General features: G+C 37.0%; 2 protein-coding genes across 7 annotated transcripts in view; both read right to left on the bottom strand.

Annotated features, from left to right (window-relative positions):
- adora2aa (adenosine A2a receptor a) lies at window positions 1-16,012 on the bottom strand. 3 transcript variants are annotated; one of them, XM_051653128.1, is made up of 4 exons: window positions 15,785-16,012; window positions 14,753-15,076; window positions 8,340-9,087; window positions 1-3,143 (listed from the first exon to the last, which is right to left on the bottom strand). In XM_051653128.1, exons 3-4 carry the CDS (start codon window positions 8,672-8,674, stop codon window positions 2,141-2,143), a joined length of 1,338 nt encoding a protein of 445 aa, XP_051509088.1. In that variant the 5' UTR covers window positions 8,675-9,087; window positions 14,753-15,076; window positions 15,785-16,012; the 3' UTR covers window positions 1-2,140. The 3 variants fall into 3 exon arrangements, with proteins under 3 accessions (XP_051509088.1, XP_051509087.1, XP_051509090.1); XM_051653127.1 differs by lacking the exon at window positions 15,785-16,012 and having other exon boundaries at window positions 14,753-15,139; XM_051653130.1 differs by lacking the exon at window positions 15,785-16,012 and having other exon boundaries at window positions 14,950-15,139.
- A 969-nt stretch (window positions 16,013-16,981) lies between these two features.
- Window positions 16,982-23,910, bottom strand: part of specc1la (sperm antigen with calponin homology and coiled-coil domains 1-like a) — a 44,904-nt gene continuing 37,975 nt past the window's right edge. For all 4 annotated transcript variants that reach the window (XM_051652743.1, XM_051652744.1, XM_051652745.1 and 1 more), the window contains 3 exons: window positions 20,787-20,903; window positions 20,588-20,647; window positions 16,982-19,439 (listed from right to left, as the gene is read on the bottom strand). In XM_051652743.1, the coding sequence (XP_051508703.1) occupies window positions 19,350-19,439; window positions 20,588-20,647; window positions 20,787-20,903 (267 nt within the window). In that variant the 3' untranslated portion in view covers window positions 16,982-19,349. The remainder of the gene's footprint in view (window positions 19,440-20,587; window positions 20,648-20,786; window positions 20,904-23,910) is intronic.

Here is a 23,910-nt window from a genome sequence, read left to right as displayed (position 1 = left end):
GCAGAGGGCGGGGCCGGGCCGTGATTCCGCACACCCGGCCCCTAATTAGGCTGTTTAAGCCCGAGAGGGATAAAGGCGACCGGAGACGGCAGTGCAACAGAGAGAGAGTTAAGGGCAGCTGCCTGACACCTGTGTGTGTTTGTCTTTTTGGTTCAGTTTCTTATTAAACTATTATTTATATTATCAAGCCGGTTCTCGCCTCCTCTTTTCCCTCTAATCCCTGTACGCTGGTGCCGAAAACCGGGAAGGAGGAGGGATGTGCCGTAGTAGAGTCCTTGCCACTACCATCCACCCCAACAGAGCGGCCGTGGCCATCCGCCGGGGAACGGAGGAGTCTGGCTGCCTGAGAGCGGAGGAACGGCCGCCGACCACGAGGGGAGGAGGGGCTCCTATCCGATCGCCTGGAGCAGTCAGGGCCGCTGCCAGTACACTGAGAGATAGCCTTTCTGACAACCTCCCCATGTGACTATTTGCCCCTGTCTCTCCTAGTCTGGTTGCTGCTGAGACCCAGTAGATACTCACACATGACAATAATTGTTTGGTTTGAAAATTATGATTAGGTCATAACTGGATGTTACAGAAACATCTTTCAAACTCTATTATCTTTAAATACATTATATAATCAGGGAACTGTGTGTGCTCACTCATGTTATTTGATAAAAGACCTCCATTTGCTGCTGAGTAATTGTCATTTATTCATGTGTTAAAGGAAAATGTGTTCACATTGCTGTTTCTGTGCTTCAGAACTGGATGACCTGATCTCTTGTACATTATGACAAGGCAGACATAATTAGCACAAAATACAAGCAAAATGGATTAAAAAAGAAATCATATGATTCATCAACATTGGCAGGGTAGTACAAAATCTGACATGTGCAACAAAAGCACATTCACATGAGATAAAATTCCATTTTATCTATGTGAATGAACTTCCATTAAAAACAACACTAAAAGAAGTAAAAGAATAAAAGAGCAACACTGCTTAAAACTCACCATAGAGCTTGCATAAGACTTATCAGCACTTATAGACATGCTTTATGAAGAGTTGCAATGCTTTATAGTATAGACATCTGCCAGCCTTATGGAATACAGTCTTCCACCAGACTACCTAACACTGAACAGATTAAACCTTTTCATTTGTACCAAATGCTTAGAAACTGGGTCATAAATAGTACTGGTAACCATCAGCTAACTCTTGCAAGCTGTTGATGACACCAGTGAAAACATTTTGACACTGTTTTAACTGTCCTGTGATCGAATGTTTTGCTACAGCGGTGGTTTAATGCTCTACCAATTCCTATTAGCCATCTAAAAGCAGTGCTCGATGGGTATTATTTCATATGCATACCAATATTTGGGTTCATGTTTATATCGTAGTGCAGTTACTAAGGTTGCACTTATACAATAGTTTGTTCATGCCCACTGGATTAAGTTATTACTTCTGAATCAACCATCACCAGACTCATTATCATGAATCCTACCAAAACAATCCAAATAAAAATGAAAAAAAAAAAAAGAAAGAAAAATATTATATAGAGAAATTAAATTAATCACTGTCAGAAATTAACATCTTTATTAAAGGGATAGTTTACTCAAAACCCCAAAACTTATCATTTAGCCTCTGATGACATATTTAACCACTGGAGTCATGTGGATTACTTTATGCTGCCTTTATGTGCTTTTTGGAGCTTCAAAGTTTTGGTCACCATTCACTTACATTGTATGGACCAACAGAGCTGAATTTTTTTTTTTATTATTAAATCTTTGTGTTCAGCAGAAGAAAGAAAGTCATACACATCTGGAATGGCATGAGGGTGAGTAAATTTGTATAAAATCAATTAATTGAAATAAATTCCTAATCTAAACAAATTACGGCTACCTACAAAATCAAGTCAACGTCAGATTAAAAACTGAGGAATTCACTATGGAGGAATTTTTGCCCAATATCTGGGGTAGTTTTGTCACTTTTGGTCACATTAACAAGCTCTGTACACAGAATCCAAGTGTTAAAGTGTATGGCAAGTCCTTAAAGAAGCAAAAAAATGTTTACACTTTGTCTTTTAAATATTAGCCCGTCTTTCTTGCAGGGCCACAAATAAATACGACAGAGCATAATCCATCATTCAGAGAGTTACAGCTGTCAGGAAACCTCTGTGAGCTCAGTACAGTGAGCTGTTTGTAGGCACAGAACTGATTTAATGTGAAGAGACGAGGACAGGTCTGTCCCATCCCTAATTTCAAACATAGCATGCTTCCTGCAGGCAGTTCCCTGATTATTCCCAGTGAGCACTGACTCTGGAAGCCTTAGAGAAGAGTCTGCTCGATGCCTGTGAGAATTAGTGACTTCTAAAGGCTTGTTGTCTAATATTGAGTTTTCTGTAGAAGTATTCCTATGTGTGTGCCCAGGCTCTGCACTTTCACAGCTGCTGGTTGTGCTGCTCTGCTCTGTGTAGAGATCTCGCACCAGCCCGTTGACTTTAATTCTAAGTGAGTCTGCCATGCTTGCTCGGGCAGAGGTACGGGTGCTCCCATTGCTAGATAGCGGCTCCCGTCTGCCCAAGATATGATAGCGCATGATTTTTCGGAAGGTGTGTCTGAATTCGCGAATACGGTAAGCATAGATGAAAGGGTTGACGACCGAGTTAGCATGTGAGAGGATTATAGCCAGGTACATGATAATAACCGGCGGCCGTTGACACTCCGGACAAAACAGAGTGAAACAGTTGATGATGTGCAAAGGCAGCCAGCACACCGCAAACAATCCAACAATGATAGCCAGCGACTTTGCTGCCTGGACCTCTTTCTGCAGGATAGAACGGGACTTGAGCTCACACGGCAAGGCCTTGGACTCAATGCATTTGAGTTGGTGGCGTGCAGCCATGAAGATTCGCAGGTATATGGCCAGCATGAGAAGCAAAGGCAGCAGCACACAGGCAAAGAAGTTAAAGTAAACCATGTAGTCCATGACGACAACCTCCTCGAACAAACATTCCATCATGCCGGGCTGGCAGGTGCTGTTGAGGGGCTCCCCAGAGCGTTCTTTGTGCCAGCCTAGCATGGGCGTGAGACCGATGATCACCGATAGAACCCAGCAGATTGCAATGATGCCTTTGGCACGCTGCCCTGTTACTAGGCTGTTATATCTGAAAGAGAGAGAGAAAATCATGTTTTTCACATTACACAACCATAAATGTTTGTCGCAGTTGGTTTAGACTGTAGGTCCAAAGTACTTTAAAGACAAAAGCAAAATGTCAGTATGGCTGTAAACCTGAGGACCTCTTATGTTGTGTTCACGTCATGTCAAAATTACCATAATTATGAGTATCTGATAAAGAAAAATAGTAAAAACCATTCGTTTTCTTTGTTGAACTCGTGATTACAAGTTGGAAGCTCTGGATTTGATAAAAGTTCTGACTTTTTCCACTTGACCGTTGTGACATTATGTAAAAACAACCAAAAAAACTGTTAAAGGTAGTTTGTTACACAAGCTGTGTAACTTCCATCCACATATTTTATGCACATTTTGGGACATCACATAAAAACTGCTGGATGGAAACACCAAGATGTGAATAAAATCTCCAAAATGCTCATAAAAACTTACACGCTTGCTTGAGGTGGATACATTTTTTAGTCGATAAGAAGAAATTTGAATAAACTATGATGGAAACACATTTACTGACTAAACTCCTATTGAATTTATTAGGAAGCCACAATGTGCATCAAAAAAAGTAATGTGCTGATTCTGAATAACTCGTTCATAACTGGACTAACCAGCGGACCAGTCGTCGCATCTGAAATGTTGCTCTGGTCAACCTGAAATAACGTCTGGAAAATCCAAAGCCTGCATAGAGTTTGCAGAGCAAATAAGTCAAATACACACTTGAACTGCACAGAAGAGCGATAAGTATTTTATTAATAAGAGAGTCACAGTGGCTAAAATTTTTCTAGAAGTGATTATTTTGTTCTTTTATATACATGGGATGGAAATGCGGCTTTATTCGCACATTGTTTTTGCGATAATGTTTTTTTGCATAAATTAAATTTGCAACTTGGATGGAAACACTGTGGCCCCAAAAAGAATTTGGACACCTCCACACTAATAAGTTTTTGTTTGAAATATCCGTTATCAGTTTCCTAATGTTATAATTTTTCAAAGATGTGGTAATGGAGAGCGTTTTTTAAAACGCTCTGTTTTCAGTAAAGGAAAATGCCATCCTCGTGCGAATGAGAGACGTAAACTTAGCTAAATCATTCTGTTTTTAAACTAAAAGGTTTAAGTGTGGACGTGGCCTTACGCCATTCTTATGAAAATCTTTGCTATTATATAATAAAATATCAAACCAAGTGACATTTATCTTAAAGGAAGATAGAACAAGCACATAATTCAAGCTAAACATTTCACAAAAAGAAGCTTGTTAGGTTTCAAATTCTAAAACAATAGATAAAGTGTTGACTATTAAGATGAAATTATGACCTGTGTTAGACCAAATTTGATATTTAGTATTTCAGTATTTAGACACTTGGTCATATCACTGGCTGTGATTGCTCTGTTAGGACACCTGTGTGAACAGGGTCAAAAGGGTCAAATGACTTCATACAGTACATCCACTGAAAATCATGTTTAGACCAGCTGTTTAAAAGTAATAGAGCGCAACAGTCTGATTCCGGAAGAAAAACCCCATTAATTTATTCCATAGAAGAATTTATTTTCAACGATAACTTATAAACATTTTAAGACAGACCTGCTGTGAGCTCCGAGGTTGTTCATCGATGGTTTATGCCTACATTGAAGCCGTCCGTCTGCATTATTTGAACTTCATTATTTTTTTTATTGTGTTTGATAGCGGAATTCATGGTAAAAAAACTACAGTATATCACCCATGGTCCAGCAGAGAAAGCTTCACCAATCAGAGAGCCGTGGCCAACCAAGCCCGCGAAATGTGCCTCCAAGCGATCGCTCAGATGATGACGCACTGTGAATGACGTAATCGAGTCGGTCTCTCTTCACCACTACTTATCTATTTGTACATATCGGAATATTTTGTCTAAGAAAGAAATGAATGGAAAAAGTGGGCGGGCACTGTTGCACTCTATTGCAAAAATGGCTAAGAAAAGTGAAGTTGGTTCGGAGAAGAGGTCTAGCATAATTTGTATGCAGTTGTCACTTGGTTTGCCATTTTGTATTTCAGGACATTAACACATTTCACAACTGTGATTTTAGTGTACAAATACTTTGAGGCCACTGTATTTCTTTCATTTTATTATAGCCAATGTTGCCTGGTGCGCTTTGTTTCTTTGCAAAATAATTATATGGTAAATAATGTAGTGATTTTGTATTTTGCTTTCATCAACAGTGGTAATTTCTGAGTCCGAGAATATATGTACATCTCAGAGTAAAATCTCAGAATTGTCATAATAAATAATTACAGAAATTCCAACATGACGTGAACACAGCATTAGAACAACACTGTTACAACCACAGTGCCAAAATGCCTTGCATCCATTCACAGTCTTTTCAGCAAACACTCTCATTGGGGCAATTAAGAAGAAAGAATGTGCTCGGAAATGTCACAGTTTGGAACAGCGATCTATTTTCAGAGCGTCTCTTTGGTCAGTGTGGGAGAACAGCTGAGTTTTTTGGCCTCAATCAGTCTCATTCTCCAGATGTGAAAGTTCAGTGAGCCACACAGAGAAAACAACCCCAGCCCCCCTCAACCCCCACCCAAAGAACCTGCCTCAGGGACTGACCGACAGGACGTGAAGGCACACACTGTCTTCTGACTTTCACACATTCCTTTAAAACTTGTAAAACTGACTGCAAAACAGAATTAAATAATATTATACCAACATTATCTCAAGCTCCATTAGCATGCTAGCTGCTCATACTGAAAATGGCTAATTGGCGAAATATGGGGTGTGGTGTGTTGATGTGTTTAAAATAAAACTGGCATCTGATAAAAGACTTATGAATGACAAAAACCAGAAGTGGACTATTGCTGAAGAAATCTTGTCATCTGTAAAATCTATTAGCAAAAACATTCCAGAGATTTATGAGAGGTTTATAGTTAAATACACCACCAAAATCAGAGTTTGGATCTTGCTAGGATGTAGGATCTTAAATCATATTCACCCCAAAATAGCCTAGAATAGAATTTGTTGACAATTTTGCCACGTGTTGCTAATTGGTTGATGTTCAAATTGGAGAAATGGTGGAAAAGTCAATCCCACCACCCTTACAAAAAATCTAGAGGTCTGGCAAACTTGCTGCAAATTTGCCATTCATTTTCACATGCAGAAGTTTGCAGCTCTTCTCCGGTAGTGGTGAACCTGCATCAAACCTTTGACAATGACTGACAATTTGCCGCAAGTTTGCAGCAAAGCTCATTTGCTTGTAAAAATAATTAGTGGTGAATTTGCAGCAAGTTTTCTTTAAATTTGAATTGAACTCTCGATTTTTTTAAGGGCTGAGGATTTTGGGGCACTTTTTCCTGATTATTGTGGCCCAAAATGACTGAATTTGCTGCAGCTTTGCTCAAACTTTGCGGCATTTTTTTATTTGATTTATTTTGCAGTGAAAACTCACAAATAGTCTTAGTATACTTGTGTAATTTGTGTCAGTGGCGTGCAATTGCCTGTAATGTTTTTAGTACATAAAAATTTAACGTGCAGCTAGCAGGCAAAAAATAATAAATATACACAAAAATACAATACATTTAAGATGATTTAAATGAGTTAAATGGAAGGCCCTTAATTATTTTTATATAAGAATGTTCTGCCTTAGACAATGCAAGTAAACTTAGGAAAGGTTAAAATTGTAAACCAGCAATAAAACTGTAAACTGAAAACACAAATGAGGATTCAATATTAGGCCTGATTACAGTCATTTAACCGCGATTATCTGGGAGATCTGCGATTATTGAGCATTTCAAATTCTAATCAGATGTACTATCCAAATAAGGGATTTTATTTATAGAAATGGCAATCATGAACACATTTCATGAATGTTGAGTCTCATTTTCAGATGAAAACAGTGCATTATGTGAGCACTCCAAATGAACCAGGAACGTCACCAACTCGCACCTCGGACTGTTTAGAGAAGCTCCTGAAGAGTGAGTGAAGACTAATAGCTAGCTGTGATTTATGCGTGCCATTTAAAAGTTTAGACAAGGCTTTAGAAAGTAAACACAAAATGTTCTGAGTTCACTTTAACATTCATGTAATGGCAAATGTTCTTGGTTGTTGCGGGTTGTTCGAGCACTTGTCTTGCCACTGTCCATATGGAGAAAAGCAATCAGATATCCTCAGATTCACAGTTTATTCAGAAAAATTGTGGAAATTATAAAAAGCTGCAAGCTACTGCAAATAATGCGGAGACTGGTTGAATTTGCATACATTTTTGTGAATCGTAAATTCCTGGAGGGACTGAAAATTAGTCAAGGACAGTGCTTTAAAGATGAATTGTGCCCTTTCTGTGCCTCGAGTGGCACCAAATGGTATCGCAAAAATAATAACTGTTTTCAAAAACAGGTTTCCAAAACACTCCCCTTTCCTCCACTGGTCAAGAAACGGATAGTCCTGCCCAAAACTCACATTAGTTGAGTCAAAGTTACTATGTCAGACTGGTTTCTCAAACAAACAGAGCAATGTTTTGATAGCGCTACAGAGCCACAGTGTTTATACATTTTGGGGGAATCAACCTATGAATGTCTTACCTATAGTTGTCTCTGCATATTAAGCTGGGATAGGAGAAAGTATTTTAACATGGAAGAAATTATACACTTTAGAAAAGGACTGTTTTCCCTTCAAGGCAAATACAATTTCACAGAGGGGACATGAAACATATGGTCGATACAATCTAATAATAAACAGATTCAATGGTCATGATATCCTTAGGGACATTAGAGGAACTATAACCTGCCTGAAATATGACAAATGTGCAAAGACGAACATTCTCAAAACACATATATAACCATCAGCTCCCCTTAAAGGGATACTTCACCCAAAAAATTCTTCCATCTTTTACTCACCCTCATGTTGTTCCAAACCTGTATGTCTTTCTTTTCCATGGAACACAAAAGGAAATATTAGGTACAATGTTAGGAACTGACAGCCTCAGTCACCATTCACTTTCATTGCATCTTTCTTCCATACAATGGCAGTGAATGGTGACTGAGACTAACATAATGCCTAACATCTCCTTTTGTGTTCCACAGAAGCAAGCATACAGGTTTTGAACAACATAAGGGTGAGTAAATGATAACAGAATTTTCCTTTTTGGGTAAACTATCCCTTAAACACTTTTCCCCACCATCCCCCAATAATCAACACACTTCACTCACCTTAGTGGGATCTTGATGGCAATGTAGCGGTCAATGGCAATGGCCAAAAGGCTAAATATGGAGCTCTGAGTCAATACTAACACAAAGCAGGCGATGAAGAGACAACCATAGAAATTGGCACAGAAACCAGTGCTGATCACGATGGAGAAAGGGATGGCCAGCACACCCACTGCAATATCCGCGACAGCCAGTGAAACAACAAAGAAGTTGGTGATGCTCTGGAGGTTGCTGTTGAGGCCCACTGCCCAGCAGACCAGCACGTTGCCCAGGACAGAGAGCAGGGCAATCAGCAGCTCCAGCATCATGTACACCACATCGAAGGCATTGCTCAGCATAGTGAGGTTGCTGGGGAGAAGGGATGATGCCTCGCCTCAATGTCCATCGCTGCAGCTCGAGGCAACAGCTACCTCACTAGAGGCTACGAGTCAGCCTTACAGGAAGACTGAAATTCCTTTGGTTCAAATAACCAAGTCTCGTTTTGTAACTTTTAAACACAAAAGTCCAGATTTTTGTTTCGACAATTAAAAATGAGGAATACCAAACATTTACTATCTCGAGAGAAACTGCCACGCATTATCAAGAATCCACATTGGCAAAAGCTTCCAAAAAATACTGATTTTGAAAGAACTGATGGTTCAATCGTCAGTCCGTGTGTTGTTTGCCGTTCTTCATATCACCATTTAGTATTCCACTGTGTTCCCTGGAGAATGGAGAGTGGAAATGATGCCATCAACCGGAAAACAGACCTCTGCAGAGAAGACAAAAACAGATCAATTGTATTACTTTAAAACTCATTACAATTATTATTTAGAAGGCTTCATGTTTCATAAAATATTATTTATTGTGATACATTACAATCACATGATTGATGAAAATAAGGTTTAAAGCTGATCTGACAGAAAAATGCAGGTTACTCAAAGTTGACAAAAATATGGCTTTCCAAATAAACAACGTACAATTTAAAGAAGCACAAGATTTATGCATATGCAATGTATAGTCCACAATATCAGAGTAAGACAACACTGACTGATGATCAAAGTTAGAAATAAGTGATGTACTATCTCCTAATATCTGACATTGAAATTCTTATTCTTCTACCATGATTAATCTCTGTAATAGGAAATGGGTGAATGTGTTTTCTTGAAGACAATTGTACGGCAAACTCACACCTTGCAAGATTAAGAAACAAAGAAACATGTGAAAGCACACGGGCAAGATATGCTTTTTCTCAGGCTTTACATTTAGCAGACACTCCAATAGTGATGTCTGGCCAGAGGCTCTTGCCTTTTGTTTTTCAGTTTTTATCGGTAGCCAATCTGAAGCCCTTAACACAGAGATCCTGAGCTATTTACCCTGAAAGCGTTCCCACACTGTTGCAGAGAAACAGCCTGAGGTTATTCACCTCTGGAAGACAAGAGAAAACAGCTGTTCGGCCACATTCATTGCTATTTTCACAGATATTTGTCCATTACAAATCAAAAGAATACAAATATTCAGAACTTAATTTCAGAGGTGTGCTAAGGTGTATTAATACAAATTTAATATTAGGCAGAGGCTATTTGCACTTAGATGGTACTATGTGTACTACACTACACTAAATGTAAATAGCACCAAAAAGCATCTTTTTGCACGAAGTGCAAATAATATCAGATGCAAATTTGCACCCCTAATGAAATACTAACATACAGTATAGGGGCATAACTGCAGCATTTTTTTGTGTTTATTTAAAGGCCCACAGACATCCTACAACCCCTAAACCTAACCCTAACCTAATCTTACACAAAAATAACCATGGTTTTACTACAGTAACTATAGTATCACCGTAGTATTTTGTAGTAAATAGCCACGCTATTTAATGTGTGGCAAGTGCTATTTAAACCTAGTGCAAAAAGTCACTCCGATAATATTATTAGTGGAAAAGATTATATACTTTTATCATTTTATAATTGAAACTGAAATCAATATCTACTTGGTCCGGAATTTTTTTATCGACTTGTCCTTTTTTTTTTTTTTCTTCTTCTTTCAAAAACAAAAAACAAAAACAAAAAGGCAATTTAGCTTATGTAGTATGTTTTATGTTTAGTAGTTTATGTCAGTTTAGTTTAGTCAATTCTTTAGTTTATATCACACCCATGAACCATGATTTGCTACTTGCTAGTCAGAGGCATGTGGTATTAAGGGGAGAGACTTTCTCATTCTAAACAGATTCTGCCTGCAAAGGTGTTTTAAGAACAAGATCATAAATCTTAGAAACTGACACTAAAATGACAGAATCTGCCTGAAAGGCAAACCAGGAAACAGGCAGTAAGATAAGAAATGTAAAGCATGTGAATATGTGACTGCCATAGACAAGAACTGAAAGTGGGGGTTGATCCTTGTGAAAAATTCTTGTAGTAAAAGTTGAAAAACATAATAGACTAGCAAAGCTTGACGCCCAGCCTCAGAGCCATTGATATGGATCTGTGAAAGGTTAAGGGATGACAAAAGGACAACAAAGACAAAGGTCTCCTGCACAACACTTGGACTATCCATTTGATCAGTCGTCTATTTGCCCCCAGTAGTCTTTTGGTTTCAGTGCTTTGTATTGACAGGAAGAGAATCTTTATGACACTAAACAGGCTGTAGGGCAAAATCTGTGCCAACTCCAGACTCAACAGTGGTCCATTGTGGAAGGATGATAGAAAAGAACATATGTACCAGCCATACTATTTTCTAATTGTGAAACAGGTCATCTTAATATATATCAGTCACCACAATCTACATCCGCTCAGAATCAGATTATTGTTTATCTGCTTTCACTCCCATACTGCTGACATCACTAAGAAAATCAACCCCCAAATATTAGGGATTCATACCAAACCCATTTCAAATGCTGCAGGTGAAGGCTCAAAGCAAACTGATGTAGCTCAGCTGTGTGTGAGTGATGGGTTTATCGCTGTTATACTCTCATTATACCTCAGCTGATAAATAGGATTATAAAAAAATAAAACAAATAAAATAAAAAAAAAATGCCCATTCTCAGTTTCAAATCTGCTATTTTATTCATACATTTAATGATTGATTTAGGCTACTTTTATGTACAGACTAAATGTGGGTTAAGCCAAATATTGACATTTTTGTCACCACACCTAGACATTACTTGTCTATGAGGCTATGACCTGTATCACAAATGTCTTATCGCAACATTAACCTTTAATAGTTGAAACGTTGCATTATTTCCCCTCCAGTTCTCCAGTAAAATCATGATTTGTGTACCACTTAAGGCATATCAGGAGAAGCAAAAGTAAATATGTCATAAAAACACAAAGTTGGTAACACTTTACAATTATGTTCCATTAGTTAACATTATCTATGTTAGGGTTGGGGGGTTTTCGTTTTCATGGCCAAAAGTTGTTGAGCGTGTTGGGGGGGGGACGGTGTTTTCATTTTCATGCCCAAAAGTTGTTGGCGGGGGGACTAGCCAAACTGGATCGAGCTACCTTAAAGGCCAGGGCCCCCCCGGGCAGTCAAGGGCCCCTGGTAGTCAAGGGCCCGGTCGGTAATCCATCCCTGGTCTTATACAGTATAAGGAAAATTATGACTAGACTCTAGGTTAGCCATATGGCACACTGGACTCTACTCAGTACTTCTTTGTGCGCATAAATCTGCACTTTTGTAAAGTACAGTTGAGTAAAGAAGAATAACTTAAGCTTAACAGGCTCCCATGTTCACAAGAGGTAACACTAATAACCCTCATGGTGACTTCACAAAAGTCTCAATTATCAACTAGCTACAACAAAACAATAACAATAGTCATAAGAATTAAAACAAATTATATATATATATATATATATAACTTATTTTACTAAATGAGTTCCCTTGTTTTGACCAAATAAACAGTTTATTCAAGAACAAGGGTTTATGGGTATTCCACACAGCTGCAATTTTGTACTTGGTAATTTTTAGTTAGTAGTACTCAAAGCCAAAGTTTAAAGAACTTATGTATTTGAGTTATGATTCCAAAGTGTGACATTTCAAGTACTGTTTAAATAGAACCACTTGAATGCTTTTATTAATGATAAATTTAGGATTTAGTGAGTAACGGTTACTTAATTAAAACAAGTAAGACTAGTAAAAACGTAAGATTAAGTTGAGTAAACAATTTTTTTTTCATTTGATATTATTAGTATATACAGTGTTGTTTGTTCATGATACCTAATGCATTAATTATTGTTAATGAATGTAACCTTATTGTGACGTGTTACCAAAAAGTTGAACTAAACCAATATGATAACCCATTTAGCTCAAATATGTACAGTTTTATTCTCAAAAACAAATCTTTAGGCTACTGAAGAAGGCAAACCGTTGTGTCATTTATATTTTGTTTTACGCTGAAAACCAAAATTTGAGGAACTGTTTTAATATTATTTTTATTATTAATAGTTTGTTTTTAGTTGGGTGGAGTCAAAACTTTTCTTTTAACTAACAGAGCTCTTTGGATTGTCTCTGCAACTCAAATACGCTCATTCCTGTAAAACTGGACCTATCCAACATTTTCTCATCTTAAGACATAACTGAACATCAGCAGGTGAAAGAAAAACGCAAATACAGAGGCAAATACAGCATAAATAAATGGAGGCAGGTAAGGTCCAGTGCACAAAACATAAGAATTAGGCTTTTAAATAAAACTACACTAACATGACTCACCTATACATTAAAAATTAACTTGAAGTGTTGTTTTAAAAGAGCCAGCATAAAAGCATGATTCAATTGATGTTTGATTTTCATGGGCTTAATAATCGATGTCTATTTAATCGTATTTTATCAGTTGAAACAACGTTGTGCAACTCGTTTAAACGTATATATTCGCATTTGTTAGGTGCCGTTCACACCGAACGCGTAATTGCGCTAAAAAAGCAAGACGCAGCGCATCGAACTGAACTGAACACGTGCGTCTCCAGACGCGTTTAACAGTTTAAGGCAGGGCTAGTCAACTGGCGGCCCGCGGGCCAAATCCGGCCCGCCAATCATCTTTGTCTGGCCCTCCGACTGATTTTTGATCAAATTACCAGCGCGCTCTCCGTGCAAAACTCAGCGTTCACAGGCTCGAGCCTCAGCAATCAGCGGTGAGTTTAACAACGCTCATTAGCACGTGCAACAGCATTCAGCCATAATCAATTGTGCGGACCGGAGCGTGCGTTTAAGCTTGTCTGGCGATAGTTTAGTTACACTGCTTTATTAAAGATGGATCACACCGTTTACGCGAGCATTTCATAGCGTCTTTTTCAATCAAATGTATTTATATAAAATTGCTTAGTTGTGTGGAGTGCGGTCAAATCCACAGATGTAAAAAATGTTCACTGCAGTTTTGACAGAAATGTTGTGAGCACATCTGCACATTAGGCAACAAAAGCAATCGATTATGAAAACCGAACGTTTAAAAAAAAAAAAAAAAAAAAAATGCGCTGAAAAGTTTGCTTTTATTTCACTATTCTTGAAGTGTCAAGAAGTGTCAAAAGATCTGTCTCATCTGTTCAGGGTCTTTAGGGCTTGGAAAAAAATTATAATGTGAAACTGATCCTGCAAATATCCTGATTATATTTGTATATACAGCTGTGAGTCAGCCCTCTCAATCACGAACAGCATCTACTCGGTTTGTTCTTCTTTTGCCAATGATTATGTGCCCAAAAAAAAAAAAATCTGGCTCCTACACTGGCTATTGTGTGCAAATTCACAATATTTGCAGGACTAATTTTTTCCTCACTAAACAGGACGATACTTTATAGAGAAAATTGAAGAATAGATATTTGATCTCTTTTTATCTCTTAAATTTAAATGCATTCTTAAGTAAACATGACATTTTTATATGACCATTGTTTTCATATGTGGGCTGATACTGTGAGAGGGCTTTAGCAGATCTAAATTGTTCTCAGTGATAATAATTTGTAAACAATAGCCCTAAAATGTTAAAATGATAGAAAAAAAGAAAAGAAAAAAAATATGATCAAAAAATTATTTGTTAGTCGAGTATAAGTTATGTTTGTTCTTTAGCCACATCTTAAGGAATTTATGACCAGACCTTAAAAAAGTATAATTTAATAGGCCTATACAGAATACCCTGTGACTATTTTAATATAAACAAATGCACTGTATTAAGGTTTTTTTTTTTTTTTTTTTTTTTTTTTTTAAGTAACATGTTACTTGCGATGAAAGTGTTATCTAAAATAAATACGGACAAAATGTTGGGCCCCGCCAAGTTTTCATCTGGATAATCTGGCCCCCGCAAGAAAGCAGCTGAAGAGCCCTGATTTCCTTAAAACAGAAGCTCCTGCGCGAGACGAGGCGCAACGGCCAAAGACGTCCTGAATCTAGTGCATGTTTACATAAAAACAGTTCAAAAACAGGCAGACGAACGATTGTTGGATTCAACTTACCTTGAGATTTGATAACTCCAGAAACTACCGAAGACGGAGTAATCATAAAAAAATAAAATAAAATAAAAAATAAAAAAAGACAAAGAAAGTCCTTCTGTGATCCGCGCAAGAAAAACTTCTTAATTTCACCGATGTTTAAATGTCAGTTGTTTGAACCGGTGCAGTCTGACTCTGAATGGGTGCGCATCAGTACTCACATCACTACTGAGAGATGACAGACTCCAGAGCCCCTATGAGAGCCCATGCTTGTCCAATCCAGAGCCGGGGGCCAGGATTTCACCACGATACTGTTTCTTCGAAACAACGGCGTTTGCCAGTTGTTTTCTGTGATGAAATTGAAAGCAGCGATTTTAAAATGATTTGTTGTTAGATTTATCTGTAATAAATTGATGAGAGAAAAATATACTTGAATAATTTTGAGACGTCTTGCTTAATATAAAAAGTTTTATAGAAAACAAAATATTCTGTAGAAAACTTGTTGCCAAATTCAAAAGACAAAAACAGTCTCAACCAGGAAAGTGTAGTCGATAATGTAAATGTGTCCAATCTCTTCAGTGAAATTTAATATTAACTATGACAAATGAAGTTATTAATGTTAATCATTGCCGGTTAATCATTGTTTCCTTTCCATGACCTGTCTTTTATGGAGAGCTGGTCCCAAGTTAACCCAGACATATTCAGGTTAATCTGGGTTCCATTCACACTTGCAACAGTGCAAAATCAATCGGTGGCACAGACAATAGGTCTTTGTGCAGTGAAGCAGGCTAATAATTGGTCTTATACAGGATAAAATGCTACTTTTCTTTCCATTCTAATGACTGACGTCATTTCTGATCTTGGAAATGTACTAATCATCATACTGCACACTCCTTTCCAACAATAAAGCGCTTGAGCTAAATTCATAAGCACCCTCCATCTCCTTTCACCAGACCTTTTGCCAGTTTTAAATAAACTGTTAAATGTGTTAAAGACAAAGATTGGACAAGCCTTTCAGCCAATTAGGAGGGTAACTGGGATGCATTATAATGTTACCTGAATTTCCAGTCCAGAAAAGAAGCTTTAGGGACTGGGAATGAAATAACACCTGAAAAAATTCAAGGCAAAACGCTAAGCTGACTTTATTATAAACTTGATGATTCATGAGGAACACAATATTGATTGTTCTTCACATTTATTTATACATGTATATCTCCACCAATCAGCCACAACATTAATACCACCTGCCTAATATTGTGTAGGTCCCCCTTGTGCCGCCAAAACATCGCCAGCCCGCATCGCAGAACAGCATTCTGAGATGATATTCTTCTCACCACAATTGTACAGAGCAGTTATCTGAGTTACCGTAGACTTTGTCAGTTCAAACCAGTCTGGCCATTCTCTGTTGACCTCTCTCATCAGCAAGGCATTTCTGTCCACAGAACTGCCGCTCACTGGATGTTTTTTGTTTTTGGCATTGGCACCATTCTGAGTAAATTCTAGAGACTGTTGTGTGCGTGAAAATCCCAGGAGATCAGCAGTTACAGAAATACTCAAACCAGCCCGTCTGGCACCAACAATCATGCCATGGTCCAAATCACTGAAATCACATTTTTTTCCCATTCTGATGGTTGATGTGAACATTAACTGAAGCTCCTGACCCATATCTGATGATTTTATGCACTGCACTGCTGCCACACGATTGGCTGATTAGATAATCGCATGGATGATTGTTGGTGCCAGACAGGCTGGTTTGAGTATTTCTGTAGCTGCTGATCTCCTGGGATTTTCATGCACAACAGTCTCTAGAATTTACCCAGAATTGTGCCAAAAACAAAAAACATCCAGTGAGTGACAGTTCTGTGGATGGAAATGTCTTGTTGAGAGAGGTCAACAGAGAATGGCCAGACTGGTTTGAACTGACAAAGTCTACGGTAACTCAGATAACCGCTCTGTACAATTGTGTTGAGAAGAATATAATCTCAGAATGCTACTCTGAGATGCGGGTTGGCCCTGTTTTGGTGGCACGAGGGGGACCTACACAATATTAGGCAGGTGGTTTTAATGTTGTGGCTGATTGGTGTGTATATATATATATATATATATATATATATATATATATATATATATATATATATATATATACACACACACACACACACACACACACACACACACATTTACCTTTTTGATAATGCTCGCACAATAAAAATAATGATAGAACAAATTGGTAGCAAAAAAAGAGAAAACATCTGGCATAACATAATTTAATAGGCAACAGACCTGAAGAAGACTTCTGCTGCATTACATTCATATTAATGTGATGAAACCTGGACAAAGCAAATTAAAAAGATGCACATTTAATACAGGTTAACACTCAACACAACACTTTTTTTTTTTTTTTTTTTTTTACAAAACCAGGCTGATTTTAATATGAGGTTCATAATGAACAGAACATTTGGTCAAGACTCTACATTTGGGACAAATACAAAGAAAATATCTGCCATTACTGTTTAATGAAGACACGATGTCTGTCCAATGAAGAAGTGTAATGCTGGACATCTAAGGTACGGTCAAACCCAATGAGCCCTGAACATTTTCAAGACAGTTTTTCCAAAAAAATATAAAGCCAGGATGTGACTAAAAACAGTGTCATTTAGTTTGAAATAAATCTTAAACACTTTCCGGGAAACTGTCGTTTTCTCTTTCTCTCTACAGCTAAAAATGGCTGCTTAGTTAAATACCATGGAATTCAAGTCCATCCTGAGGAATGGAAAAAATTAAATATTCTGTTAAAACAATCAAAGCGTTAAAGGGATAGTTCACCCAAAAATGAAAATACTCTCAATTTACTCACCCTCATGCCATCCCAGATGTGTATGACTTTCTTTCTTCTGCAGAAAACAAAGATTTTTAGAAGAAAATCTTAGTTAAAAAAAAAAAAAAAAAAAAGGACAAATACTGATCTGTTTCTCATCCACATCTATCATATCGCTTCTTAAGACCTGGATTAAACCACTGGAGTCGTATGGATTACTTTTATGCTGACTTTATTTGCTTTTTGGAACTTCAAAATTCTGGCCACCATTCACTTGCATTGTATGGACATACAGAGTGGAAATATTCTTCTAAAAATCTTCATTTGTGTTCTAGAAAAGAAAGAAAGTAATACACATCTGGAATGGCATGAGGGTGAGTAATGATGAGAGAATTTTCATTTTTGGGTGAACTCTCTCTTTAAGGGAAGGGACACATATCCAGCACATTTAAAAGACAAATTCTAAATTTATGATTATTCAACAAGTTTATATATTTTTTCTTTTTTCTTGTTGTATCCATTCAGAATGAATTTTGAATACATTGTAATGTTATTTGCAGACAGGTGGTTGGAGTACAGTGTGCTCTTAAAAATGCAGGTGGGAAATGTCTTTAAAAGCTTTCATAATGAAAAGAGAGTGATGCATGAATTCAGCACAGCTGGACTGTAGGACATAAGAAGCAAGAACCAATCTCCATATATAATTTCAGTTCATACATACTAATGTGCTGGAATGTAGTTTCATTAAAAGCTTAAATTAGTGCATTTGAATGTGTCACTCAAAGAAGAATTTTGTGCTTTGCAAAAGATAAAACTGTGAAGGGACTTGGTAGAGCTCTGAAGAATCCATATCACTGCACATGGCATCCTATGAATCACAATTACTCATCTTGATAAATATTGATACATTTTTCTTATCCTGAGTAAGAACAAACAATTTGATTAGTTTAAGTACAGAAGGAAGTGTAGCTTAACTGAGTCACAAACAAAAAGGGATCTTGTAAGCTTTAATTTTTGGTATACTATTTCAGGCATTGGTTTATAGTGCTAAATTCTGTGCATAAACTGGACGGTACATGCACATGAACTGCATAGCTGAATATAGTGTTAACTACAGTATCTTACCTTTTAATGGTGAGCAGCACTAATACCATATGAATTGGCTCAAGTTACATAAGCTTATTGCTGACATCCCTATTTAATATGTAGTATTTCAAGCCAAGATCCATCACAGTCATACATAAAGGTGCCCCCAATAAGCTTTTCAAACAATCCTCTATAAAGGTAGACTACGGACTGTGTGCTATAGTGAATGAACATTTCATATTAGTGTACAATTCTGCTACTCCAACAAAGTTTTTTTAATTAGGCACTGCATTGAGCAATCCACACAACTTGCTCTTTTCAAACAAGTTCTATTTTTGCTGATGTGAATTAAGGTGAATAACTTGATCCAAACATGTCACCGCACTGGAAGCAAGTACTCAGGATGGCAAAAGGCACGGGTTGCAAGCAGGTTGTTACCCTTCTTTAAGACTGAACTGATTTCAAATCCACAGGCTCTACTCAGAAGTACAATTCGGATGCTCCACACCAGGAAACAGTGACTAGATAGTCTGTTGTGTTCGTCTCCCAGCACACTATGGTATTGTCAAGGCATACTACTGATGCTGCAGTCCCACTGTAGAGGATTTCCATGATATTGTATGTCAATGTATCCTACGTCATATTGACATATTGACTCGGGTAAGTTAGTGGTAATTTGTTGTGCCGAGGCGTGACACTTAATTTAGATACATGTGCTCAGGTTTCGAAATACTTGTAGATAGCTGTGACATAAGTCATTACACTCTGCCAGTCTGGTCTTTCTGTATGGACCATTTCATTGATGTCCTGAAATAAAGAAAGAGAGACAGAAAGACAGAGTCATTTTTTGGTGGAAATCACATTTTTAATATTTCTGAAATAAAAAGGCCAACTCCTTTGTCTTGCTAAGGCTAATTTCATAGCTAACATCTTATGTATCCTAATTACACACAATTAAATGTTTTCACATTTTTTGCATAATTTGGCAAGGTTACAGATTGATTGTAAATGACAGCCAATAAAAAATATTGATTGTTCTTTGTTTTTGTTTTCGTCTTTAGATTGTCATAGTCTTAAACATAATAATAATTTGCTATAATGCATATTTTTTTAATGGATTTTCATAGTTTAATTCTAAAAGTCTGGTTTAAGGTTTAAACAATACAATCTATACATAAAAGGCATTTGAAAAGTAACAGAAATAAATGATGATGGCCTGGAAAAAGTTTTTAAAAAAGTCAGTTTTAATGTGACCATATAACAAAAAGAAAAAAGTTGAAATCTTTTTTTTAATTTATTATTATTTATTTATTTTTTTAATGAAAACTAAAATCAACCCCTGCGACATGAAATTGCCCGAAGTTGAAGAAACACCTGTATGTTGTTTTGCACGGCATTCATTATGTGCAGCTCTACTGTAAATGTTTTAACACAAATGTAGAAATATTTTTCATGCCAATAAAGCACCTTAAAACTGAAAATAAAGTGTGTTTGAGATGATATCCACTCAAGCAAGTACTAGAGACAGCACAATGTCCACTGAATTCCTGAAACCCCAATCAACATTTTCTGTCCCAAGCTTCAGGTTCAAAGGTGCTTTCAGTATTGTGCATGAGAAACATATTGTTTAAGTAGATAAAATAAAGGAAACAATTCTATACTGTGCAATAAATAAACAGTGCAGGCTGATAATAAAGAGTTTCCAGCTTTTCACCTGTTCTCAGCATACAGGATGGGAGTGGAGGACAAATATTCCACCCTAATGATTAATATTGCCCCACCGTGTACCTTACATCTGCATTAGGTCTCCTTAGTCCACTTCACTGTAGTGCAACACTTTGGCCAATGGACATGTCAATTTATGTGCAATCTACTGCACGGACATAATTCATCAACTGTTCTGAATGAGCTGTTGTGGTCAAGTTAATGGAAGATATTTAGTCACAGTCTCTTACCAGAGTGGATTTAATGCCCACGCTTTCTGCTGCTTGAAATGCCAGCGTAAAATTTCGTCTCTGAAATCACAAATAACAGTAGTAAGTTAATCACATAGTTAAAACCAAGATTTGTATTTTTTTTCTTAGTTCTCAATACATTCTTACTTGAATTCTCCCATTAGAGTTTTATATGGCATGGGCACTATGTAGTACTTGCCTTGTCCTGACTGTTAAGCTCCTGATAGGGAATATGAGCAGGCAGGTATGTGTGCAGGACAGCACAGAAAGCTAGCCCATCATTCCAGCTACTGCTGAAGTTGGTTATGTCAATGTTCTGCAGAACAACAAACACGAAGGAACATATTTAGCTTGCAGTCTGGGGGGGTGGTAATCACTCATCCTCATACTGAAAGAGATGTTAGGCAGAATGTTATCCTCAGTCACCATTCACTTCCATTGCATCTTTTTTTCCATACAATTAAAGTGAATGGTGACTGAGGCCATCATTCTGCTTGACATTTCCCTTTGTGTTCCACTTAAAGGAATAGTTCACACAAAAATAATTCTCATTTATTCACCCTCATGCATCCCAAATGTGTATGACTTTCTTCTGCTGAACACAAATTAGGATTTTAAGAATATTTCAGCTGCGTTGGTCCTTTCAATGCAAGAGAATGGTGACCAAAGTTTTGAAGCTCCAAAAAGCACATAAAGGCAGCATAAAAGTAATCCATATGACTCTAGTGGTTAAATCCATATATTCAGAAACGATATGATAGGTGTGTGTGAGAAACGGATCAATATTTCAATCCTTTTTTGCTATAAATTCTCCTTCACTTTTATCCAAAGCAACTTGTAGTGAATTCAAGGTATACTTTTTAACAGTTTGTATGTTCCCTGGGAATTGAACCCATGACCCTGGCATTGCTAGCGCTATGGCTACCAGTTGCGCTACAGGAATATGTAGAAGAACAATAGCCAGTAGGTGCCGATATTCACGAAGATTGCGGATCGCCAAAAACAAAATGAGAATTCGAAAGTAAAAGCGGAGATTGATAGTAAAAAAGGACTTAAATATTGATTTCTTACCAACACTTATATCGCTTCTGAAGATATGGATTTAACCGATGGTGTCGTATGAATTACTTTTATGCTGCCTTTATGTGCTTTTTTGAGCTTTTGGAGTTCTGGCCACCATTCACTTGCATTGTATGGACCTACAGAGCTGAGATTTTTTTCTAAAAATCTTTGTTTTCAGCAGGAGAAAATAGTCATACACATCTGGGATGGCATGAGGGTGAATAAATTATGAGAATATCATTTTTGGGTGAACTATTCCATAAAGACAGAAAGTCATACAGGTTTGGAACAAAATGAGGGTGAGTAAAAGATGACAGAATGTTCTTTTTTGGGTAAACTATCCCTTTAGTTCATCCAAAAATGAAAATTCTCTCTTCATTTACTCACCCATATGCCATCCCAGATGTGTATTACTTTCTTCAGCAGAACACAAATGAAGATTTTAAGAAGATTTTTTTAAGCCTTTTTGGTCCATTCAATGCAAGTAAATGGGTGCAAAAATGTTGAAGCTTCAAAAATATCTTCAGAAGCGATATGATAGGTCTGGGAGAGAAACAGATCAATATTTAAGTCTATTTTTACTATAAATTCTCCTCCCTGCTCAGTTATTCTCCACTTTCACTTTCTTCTTCTTGTGTTTTTGGTGATTCGCGTTCTTCATGTATACACTCCCTACTGGGGAGGGAGAAGGATTTCTAGCAAAAAAGGACTTAAATATTGATCTGTTTTTCACCCACACCTATCATATCACTTCTTAATATATGAATTTAACCACTGGAGTCATATGGGTTATTTTTTATGGTGCCTTTATTTACTTTTTGGAGAGTCAAAATTTTGGCACCCATTCACTTGCATTGTATGGACCTACAGAGCTGAAATATTCTTCTAAAAGTCAAAGTTTTGCTCTGCAGAAGAAAGAAAGTCATACACATCTGGGATGGCATGAGGGTGAGTAAATGATGAGAATTTTCATTTTGGGTGAACTATTCCTTTAAGCCTCTTGGAAAGGCCAGATTCTGTGGTAGAATAAAAATTACAAAAAGTTCTATTATGCCAAAAAAAGCTACAATACTCGTACAAAAATTTATCACGAAACCCGTTGAACTAAACGTTTACAAGTATGTCAATTCAGCCAAATTAATGGAACATTTCCCCACATTGCAAAGCTTCCTGTGGTACAAAATCTGAGAAGCACCGTAACCTATTTCCTGTTCATACCTTTTCCCACAACCTCACTTTGAGTGTTTAAAATAACATCTTAAATAACATATTAAAAAACATGTTTCAGATCCATTTCTAACACATCTACAAGTGAGCAGCTTGACATCCACTTTTCACTGAAATGTGTGGCAGAAGAGCAGCGAGACCTCAAGTCTCTCTGACTTATTGATACACACATAAGAAGGTGATTACAATTACATCAGCTCTTGTGCTTCCAGAATTACACTGACATACTGCATATAAAGCAGACGTGCAGATACACATTATGGCATGCGCAGATATAATCTAATTACTGATTATATCAACATTCTGTCATATTTCATTTACTTCATTTTGATGCTTAAATCTGATACAAAAGCATCATGCCACTTCTCTTCCTTTCCATCTTGATAACTATCAGTTGAAATCAGTTGTGATCACTGCTCGTAGTTTCACATGTGGGTAAAGTGTAGGTGGTTTGCATCCATTTAAACAAACATGTTCTGCACAGAGTAGAAAGTAATGTTTACTTTATGTCTCTGAAATATGTAGATCCAAGCGAAGTAACAGTAACAAAGCATTTATGATGCACTGATTTATTTTCAAACTTTTTAATGAGGATTAAAAAGTGACTGAGAATGATGTAATTTCAAAGTTAAACATTCAAATATAACAATTCAAACCAATGAGAGATGTACTTAAAGGAATAGTTCACCCAAAAATGGTAAATCATTATTTACTCACCTTTATGTTGTTCCAAACCCATATGACTTTCTTATCTGGAACACAAAAGGAGAAATTGTACAGTATATTCAATACATAAATTGTATTGAATATTCAGTCTTTTCAATACAATGGGAATTGATAGAGACTCACTTTAAAGCTTAAAATTACCCAAAAGTATCTTTCTAATGGCATAATATATGTTTTGGTGAGAAACATGTTTGTGATACGTTTTATGATACTTTTGGGTCCATATTTAAGCTTTGAAGTGAGACACTATCCCCTGCCTTTGTAATGAATAGAATATTCATTAAAACATCTCCTTGTGTTCTGCAAAA

The sequence above is a fragment of the Myxocyprinus asiaticus genome, chromosome 24 (assembly GCF_019703515.2).
Source record: "Myxocyprinus asiaticus isolate MX2 ecotype Aquarium Trade chromosome 24, UBuf_Myxa_2, whole genome shotgun sequence".
In the NCBI taxonomy this organism is placed as follows: Eukaryota; Metazoa; Chordata; class Actinopteri; order Cypriniformes; family Catostomidae; genus Myxocyprinus; species Myxocyprinus asiaticus.
Note: the sequence above shows the minus strand (reverse complement) of the source record. Positions and strands in the feature narration are given on the sequence as shown.